This window comes from Lygodium microphyllum, chromosome 25 (genome assembly GCF_053477565.2).
Source record: "Lygodium microphyllum isolate KBCC chromosome 25, Lygodium_microphyllum_v1.1.10, whole genome shotgun sequence".
NCBI lineage: Eukaryota > Viridiplantae > Streptophyta > Polypodiopsida > Schizaeales > Lygodiaceae > Lygodium > Lygodium microphyllum.
Window position 1 is genome coordinate 122,413,574 of NC_141159.1, and position 8,602 is coordinate 122,422,175.

Sequence of the window (8,602 nt, forward strand, 5' to 3'; positions counted from 1 at the left end):
CCATGTCGACCAACTTAGGTAGGAGATCATTGTCATGCTGAGAGCTATTAAGGGTAGGCATTGGGTCTTTAGGTTTTTGTGGAAAAAATTAATTGTGTTGGCATAATGCCATGCTGCATCCTAGCAATGTTGGAAATACTTATTTTTGATGAAATGAAATTTTTTTTGAACGCATTAAAAAAATGTGTGTAAAACTAACGTTGCCAATCTAGACAATCACATATTAAAAATTTGAAGTGGACAACAGATTCCTATATGGGTCCATCACAATTATGGGCAACCTCCTTGAACTAGTTGGTGGAATAGGCCAATTGAATAACCAACTTTCCCCTCAAGAGTGAGAAGGTAAGGTGAAAATTCAAATCCTTTAGCCAAAAAACTAGTCGGTGGAATCGACCAATCAAATAACCAACTTTCCCCTCAAGAGTGAGATTCGAACCCTTTATAGCCAAAAAACTAGTCGGTGGAATCAACCAACCGAATAACCAACTTTCCCCTGAGGAGTGAGAGGGTAGGGTGAAGCCCTTTACCCTGCGGACAAGGCTCTGGATGCTCAAATTGTCGGGCGCCCTGGTCTGAAACCAGCCTAATTCTAGTTCTAGAACTCTCATGTCAAAAAAGTAACAAATAGTTAAGCCTAACACGTTTTCAAAGCACTCCAGTGTCTTTCTCTCTCTCTCTCGCTCTGTCTGTCTGTCTGTGTCTGCCTGCCTGCCTGCCTGCCAGACAGACCCACGATCAGAGAGGCACACACCATCGATGAGCGGAGCAGCTCTAACTTTCTTGCTGCTGCTGCTGCTGCTTCTCTTGTTTTTGGGCAGCCTCCCCGAATCTCTCTCTCATGCGACACGCCATCAACAAAATCAGGTATCTTTTCCACATCTATTTATATCCTCCGTCTCTCATCTCTCTGTCTCTCTCTCTCATCGATGCATTGAACCTCTCTGTCGACATTTTTGTCCTTTATTTATTTTGTTATCTGTAGGCCTCATGCAGCAAAACCTGCGTCGCAGTAGAATGCAATTGTAAGTCCTTTCACTTCTCTCTGTCTACGTGTTGTGCACCCGTGTGCTGTGCTGCTTTCATTAACTTGTCATGTAGTTATTCAGGTTCCTCCACGAGCACATCTTAAAAGCTACTAGTCACAGGGGCACTCTCTTTGTCATCGGACTCATCGCCACTCTCCTGCTAGGTCCCAAATCTTCCGCAACAAATCTAATGCCTACTATTTGTGAACCAACCAAAGCTCCTCGTTAACTTCGTCAGAAGCTTTGCCACCAGCAACCCACCTCTCGGACCCAATTTCTTTTCCCCCCCCCAAACCTCAAGACATCCCCTCTGCTAATTATTTCCAGATCCAGCTCCTTGATAAGACATGGCACTGAGCCAACCTAGCACTTATCCACAAGTAGCAGCAATGCAAGGCGTGGCATGGTTGCCACCTCTTTCTTCCCTTACTCTTACTCTTTTCTTCAATCTTTTACCTCTTCTTCCCTTCTCTTATTCACAAATCACCTACACTAGTGAAACAAAAGAAGCCAGACTATGATACCAGAAGCCAGGCTATAATACCAGCAAAGCAAGACAAGGGAAACATACAATAGCCAAATTTCATTGCCAAAGACTTGAATGCCACATAAAAAATAAAAGTTGTGCAGTTTAGATCTGATGGAGAGACTATCACTTATCTGATGGAGAGACTATCACTTGAGCAACAAGTGGCTTGTTAGAGACCAAATATTCTAGCATAAAAAAATTCAATGATCTGTTGGTTCCTGCAATTGAATAGGCTAAAAACAACTTTAGTCCCGATGACTCCAAGTCTTGGAGCTTTCAATTTTTGGCACGCATCTTTAGTCTGTTGCTAAATTTTAATTTTTGCTAAAGATTAGAGATTACAGCAGAGAAGTCTGAAATTTTTTAGCTTCTTGTGATTTCACCATTGTAATCTTCGAAGCAAGGTTGGGAGATGGAGAGAGAATATTGAGGAGAAAAAATTCGCAAACGATTAAAGAAAATATGTCATTTATTGTTGTTGCCCTGTCTCAATAGCTTGTAGATGTAAAGAACTGAAGAAAATCAGTCATTTACGGTTGCTACCTCGTCTCAACAGCTTATAGATATTATCATCAGTTGTTGATTGATCTTCTCTTGTCCTTGGCTACCTCAGAAGGTTCTCCAATGGTTGCAAATCAGACCAACAAATTTTCTCATCTCTTGTAGGTTATGGCTGCAAATCAGACCAACAAATTTTCTTTAATTTTTGCTAAAGATTAGAGATTACAGCAGAGAAGTCTGAAATTTTTTAGCTTCTTGTGATTTCACCATTGTAATCTTCGAAGCAAGGTTGGGAGATGGAGAGAGAATATTGAGGAGAAAAAATTCGCAAACGATTAAAGAAAATATGTCATTTATTGTTTTTGCCCTGTCTCAATAGCTTGTAGATGTAAAGAACTGAAGAAAATCAGTCATTTACGGTTGCTACCTCGTCTCAACAGCTTATAGATATTATCATCAGTTGTTGATTGATCTTCTCTTGTCCTTGGCTACCTCAGAAGGTTCTCCAATGGCTGCAAATCAGACCAACAAATTTTCTCATCTCTTGTAGGTTATGGCTGCAATGGCTGCAAATCAGACCAACAGAATTTTCTCCTCTCTTGTAGGTTGAATACATTAAAAGTACTTCACTCTAGTCTTTAAAGCCGTTTTTCAGTCTTGCATGGGCATTTTGATAAGTGATAGCTTTTTTAATTGATTTTTTTAGCTTTGTCTATAATTAAATATTAATTTTTAATCTTCAAGTACTGAAAATTAATCTAATAATTATTTTGATGCCGTGAAAAAATAATCTGACTAGCCAATAATTAAATTGGCTAGGTAATTTTTTTTTCCAAGTGTTTTTGTGCCATCTCTGACTATTAGATTGACGTTAGATACCATTAAACACTACTTCTTTAGTACGACCAACCGATACTTATGGCCAAATGAATGATTTAGGCCAACAACTAGTATTAGATACCACCAAATATCTTTGTGACATAACTTATAGCAACTTTTGCATTTCACATCTTGTGATACAGGTTCTTGTAAATTTACTCTCAACCCAGTTACATCTCACATGTGTAACATTTACTTAACCATGTGATTAAAAATTAATCTACATGTTAAGTGAGGTTTCAAAAATACATGTCCTTATGGCAGGTGTTTGGTAGCAGCAAATGCAATTGTGGGCAATTGGATTAGTGATGACAAACATGTATAGGATAGAGAAAATCTATAAACACGGTAGGGGAGTGTTTGGCAATCAAGGCAATAGCAGTAGAGGCCAAACGTAACCTCCAAGCACAGGCCACGGCAAATCTAGGCAAATACAGCCTAGGGAGGTGATGCCAGCAGTAGATGGAGTGTTTTGTGCAGCAAACACAGCTTGGGGATGATTGCCAACAGCAAAGGGAGTCTTTGGAGCAGTAATGCACTCTCTAAATTGACACCAGGCAGTAAACACGAAGTTTGAGTAGTGGTGGACGGTTGGTGACAATGGTAAGAGGAGAGAACAGTGAGAAGGCGGCTGAAAACAGTTGTCTAAAATGCAGCCTCCAAATTGACACCAGGCAATAAACGCAAAGTTTGGCGATAGTGGTAAGGGGAGAGAATAGTGAGAAGAAGGTTGCAAACAGCCATTAGACAATGGTAGACAGTGCGGGGTAGCTTTGGTGGAGATGTCCTTTGCGAACGAGGATTGGGCAGCAAAGCTCTAGCACCTGCAATTTGCAAAAATGAGATTGATTGAGTGGGGGGGCAGCTTGTCTATTTATAGAAAGTTTGGGGCCTCCTAGATTAGGGTTTGCATGTGGGACATTGAAACCCTCTAGGAGCGTATTTGTTTCAAACAGAAAATGTTAAATTCATTAATTAATGTGAGTTTTGGTGCTGTTTAATGAAGGCTAATGAATTTTTAGCTCAACATCGCTCTCCTAAACCCCTTTGGGGACAAAAATGCAGCTAGCTAGGACTGCTTTGCTTGATCATTGGGTCTTCTTCAGTGCGGGATGTGGTCAAAATGCAAAATCTACATTTGTTTGCTGAAATACAGTTTCTTTAGCACTTATTTTTGCCGAATTCTTAAAGAAATCAGGTGTCCTGGAAAAACACAGGTCCAGGCTGCCCTCCTGGTCTGAAATGCCACTTCTACTCTCAATTATGCAAAATCTTCAAGCCCCCCCATCCAGCAGTTGATTGATGCGCAGCCCTCCTGGCTGCACTCAAATGCTGAAATGGTGCTCCTTTCATGTGGTGAAACTCCTTTAGGTCTGCCCTGCTTTGCAGCAGCCTGCTACAGCTCTGCAACCATGTTAGAGTGCTCCATGCAAAAAGTGGAATTCAGAAGAGGAGAGAAACTCTGAATATGAATGCTGAAAAATGAATAATGAGAGCAGAATATGAGAGAGAGAGAGAGAGAGAGAGAGAGTGTGTGTGTGTGTGTGTGCTTTTCAGGATCCCTCGTGGATATAGGCCTTTATGGGAACAGCTTTTGAGGGTGCTCCAGAGTAGACAACCCTTTCCTGCCCTTGCTTCGGATCATCCCTGGCAGGATTGGGACCTACAAGGCCGGCTGACTTTAAGCAAAGCTTCTGCTAACCAAGTGTATCATATTCTGATTAAAGATCATCAATGGCTATTTACCAAAGCGAATGCTTTATGGGGATTACGTAAATCCCGGTCATGGTGGAGGGCAACTGTGATGGAGGGCTGGTTGAACAAGACACCCTTCAAATGTAAAGTCTTTCTTTGGAGAGTGATGATTGGTGGTCTTCCGCTTGTTTCGGCTCTTTCCAAGCGACGAATCTCCAATGGCAACTGTTTCTTTTGCACCACTGCTGTGGAATCCGCCCGCCACCAATTTATTTCTTGCCCCATCGCAAAGAAAGTCTGGTTATTTTTGTCGGCTGTTTGGCAAGGAGTGGTTGGTTTCACCCTGCGCCCCTTTGATTGGGTTTTCGGGCAGCCCAAATACCCCACTCCTGCACAGCCACATATGAAGCTCGTGTATCATTTTCTTCGATATTGGGGCTGTTGGCATAACTGGACCATTCGGAATGCTTTTCTTTTTGACTCTGCCTATAATGTTCAGCGGCATATTGCGAGGCTTAAGGGCCTCTTGTATTGGCAGTTGGATCTTCTCCGGCATTCTGATTTGCTCTCTAGGGAGGACTTACGTCCCTGGCATTTGGCAATTTCCTCTGCATCTTTGCCATGACGTTGTAACTTGTAGTACTTAGAACCTCTTCACATGATGGCTTAGATTGTCGTCATGTATCTTGTAATCAAGTAATCTTGTACTTTTTTCGTAATTAATACAATCACCTTTTACGAAAAAAAAAAAAAGAGAGAGAGAGTGTGTGTGTGTGTGGATCTCACTCAAGAGTACCTCAGATTGACCAACTGAATCTCTCACTAATTGTCTGATTTGACTGACCACACATATGCAGGCAATAAATGCAGCAAAAATACAGCCAGGTTGGACCTGTAAAATGGGCCAACACCACAAACTCGAAAATAGTCAAAATAATCATGAAATGCTGCACGTGGAACTGTCCTGCTGTACACTGGCCGACTGCCCACAATGCTGACAGACTGTCCTGAAATGCTGTCCGACTGTGCATGACTGACACAAGCAAGAGCTGAACCTCAAGCAAGGCCTAAATTTACCCAACTGCCCATAAAGGTGCTCAATATAAAGCCTAACACCCCACTGAAAGTAAAAAGGACCCCTTCTTCATCTGATGACTTAACAATGGTATTATGGCCTCAATCTTTGCCATCTTAGTGAGCTGCTTGTGCTGCCATATGCCATCGATATTATTTGCTGCAGTAGGTCATGGCATCTAATGAGACTTATAATACTATTGTTGACCATTTCTTCAAATTTGCTTCTATATCTTTCTTGTTTTTATACTCCAGCTACTTGTTACATCGATGCTTCTCCATTTGACATGCCCTCTAGCTTTCCATTGAAAGGGAAGGCAGTGCCTGGCATTACCTGATGTAGACTAGGGTAGTGTGACCTGTGTTGTCACATGACCTTGTAAGGTTGTGCTCTGAAGAACATTCAATCATTCAGATTAGTCAGAAGCTAAGTTTGAAGCTGACAAAAACTAGAGGAGATCATGTTTGACAGACAATATTTCTTTTTCTAGTCTGGTTGAGAAGTCTGTAAAGAGATTCCCAGTATCTTGTACTGTGCGATCCCTGTCATTTGGGGCGGATCCTTCCATGGTCATGCTTGCTGTCTAACTCCTTTCATTTCAGTTATTCCTTTACTAGTAGTTCATTAGTTGTGATTCAAAGGATTCTTTACCTGGCACCCAATTTCTGCCAAACTGCATGTATTATCTCTTGTCACATATCTAACCCGATTGTGTGTTAGGAAATGCTCAGTCGTTGGTGCAGAATGTAGAGGGGCCTTACAACTCTTATAATTAGGTACCTGGATCCTGGTTGTATTGAGAAGTTTATTCCATTATAATATCATTCAGGTTGTACAATGGAATAGTGAAGTTATACGGTCTAAGCATTTAACAACAAGATTCTACTTCTTGCTGCCTGCTTAATAATGGTTCAAGGGTTCTTACCAACTTTTTGATGGCAATTCTCCTTGTCATAAGATTGATGCTCAAAGTTAGGTTTCTGGGCTCTGTCTGAGCTCCTTTTAATGCCGATGAGTTTTGAGTAACTTTTGTTCTGTCTGTGCTCTTGTTGCTGTCCATGACTTTAATTGTTTTGGTACTTGTAGCTTTAGGGATACGATATGGTAAGTATTGTGGAGTTGGGTGGACAGGATGCCCCGATGAGGAACCTTGTGATGAGCTAGATGACTGCTGTAGAAAACATGATCTTTGTGTGGAGAAGAAAGGTGACTGGGTCTTGTTGTTCTGAAGTTTTACTAAGATTTCAAAGCTTCAGCCAAGTAGATGATAACTGAATTTGGCTGCAGGAGTCACGAATATAAACTGCCATGAGAAATTCAAAAAGTGCATGAAGAAGGTTGAGAAGTCTGGGAGAAGAGGCTTCTCAGATAAATGTCCATATGAGGTTGCAATACCTTTGATGACCCAAGGCATGGATATGGCAATATTGTTTAGTCAACTGGGAACTCAAGGTTCAATGTAGGCTGCAACAATTTATAGACAGCAATAAAAGCAATCATACAGGCAAAGACAGCCAAAGCTGGGGATTCTCACCATCAGCTTTGACTACTGGGTTTTCACCAATAGCAACTTTATCAAATAGCGCAAATTTATTGTGGCCATGCTCTCAGCTCGTGATTTTTACATCAGGAAATAGGACATTACCAGATGAGCACCATTCTAACGTGACTGACCAGACAGAAGCAGTCATTCACAGGTGGATCTCAGGTTCTTTTGCTACAGTCACCATTCAGATTCTTAGAGCAGATTCCATGAAGTTCATTTTGTTTGTAGATGTTTGAAAAGTTCTTGAATTATATTATTCAATTCTGATTTTTGCCCCAGCTTCTTCATTTATGGGGGCCTTTTCATTTCCTTCAAATTATCTGTGCTTAAATAAGTAGAATCAAGGCACCTGGTCTGTCCTGCAATTGTGGATTTAGTGCAGGGCCAGCTGCCCTCCTGCTGGCCACATGTACTTTACGTTGTTGTACTAACTCAAGAAGGGAACCCTTGAACATTTTTCGAATGCAACCCTTATTTGTGAAGGGTGGGAATTTTCCCACCTTTCTTTGAAGGGTAAAATCCCTTGAGAAAGATTGTCTGGTCTTCGAAACCAAGGCCAGTGCAAAGAAGGTTTGAAAATGTTGGAGATATAGAAGTTTATGTGACACCATTTTGGTTCTCTTGTTACCTACCATATGTATGTATGTATGTATGTGTTTGCATGAACTTGTGGTGCTTCAACTATTGCGGACTCATTTGCAGTGCGCAACATTTTCTAAGACTTATTGACAAAAAATGGGGATCCTAATCTAACTCCTGTCAAGTTGATATTCAACGAGTACCATATAGAAAGCTAGGATGCTAATGCCAATGTTGGTACTATGCTTGAACATGCTCCGAAGTCCTATCCCCCCCTTTAAGCATTGTCTCAATCTCTACTTTCTTGTCACTTGCCTTTGTAGAGTCCATCATATCCTCTCCTTTTGACTTGGCAGGGCACATCTTATTGCAAGAATGGTGCTGCTATGAATCCTTTAGTATGTATTTCTTGAGATAAACTTTGATTGTCCTAATGGAACTGAATTTAATACAAGGATAAGCATTTGATGTTAAATGCAAGTGAACCATGTAATATTTGTGTAACCAAGTACTTTTCTAACTTGTGTGTACACCTCTTTGCTATAAGTGGAGCTACGCTCATTTAGTTCATCATATGTAGCATACTTGTGTATGTCACATGATTTGAATGAATCATATTTGACCATGATTGCATGAGCATTTACTAGCTAAAATCTCTAGTTATGATCTTTATATTTAAGAGGGAAAAACCAATGCCACTTATCATTTAGTTTGTGTTTCAATCATACTTCAGTTCTACCTCCAAGATTGTATATGTAATGGGAAATAGA

General features: G+C 40.9%; 1 protein-coding gene across 1 annotated transcript; it reads left to right on the forward strand.

Moving 5' to 3' along the window:
- The first annotated feature begins 652 nt into the window (after window positions 1-652).
- On the forward strand, window positions 653-8,236 carry LOC148014689 (putative phospholipase A2 homolog 1). Its single transcript, XM_087666670.1, has 4 exons — window positions 653-867; window positions 986-1,025; window positions 6,794-6,913; window positions 6,995-8,236. The coding sequence occupies exons 1-4, from the start codon at window positions 760-762 to the stop codon at window positions 7,168-7,170; spliced, it is 444 nt and encodes a 147-aa protein (XP_087522796.1). The 5' UTR covers window positions 653-759; the 3' UTR covers window positions 7,171-8,236.
- The last annotated feature ends 366 nt before the right edge of the window (window positions 8,237-8,602 follow it).

Excerpts from the sequence above, each read along its gene's own strand:
- LOC148014689 (XM_087666670.1), top strand. The coding sequence starts at position 760 with ATGAGCGGAGCAGCTCTAACTTTCTTGCTGCTGCTGCTGCTGCTTCTC. Across the intron at positions 868-985 it reads CACGCCATCAACAAAATCAG|GCCTCATGCAGCAAAACCTG; the intron begins GTATCTTTTCCA and ends TGTTATCTGTAG. Across the intron at positions 6,914-6,994 it reads TCTTTGTGTGGAGAAGAAAG|GAGTCACGAATATAAACTGC; the intron begins GTGACTGGGTCT and ends ATTTGGCTGCAG.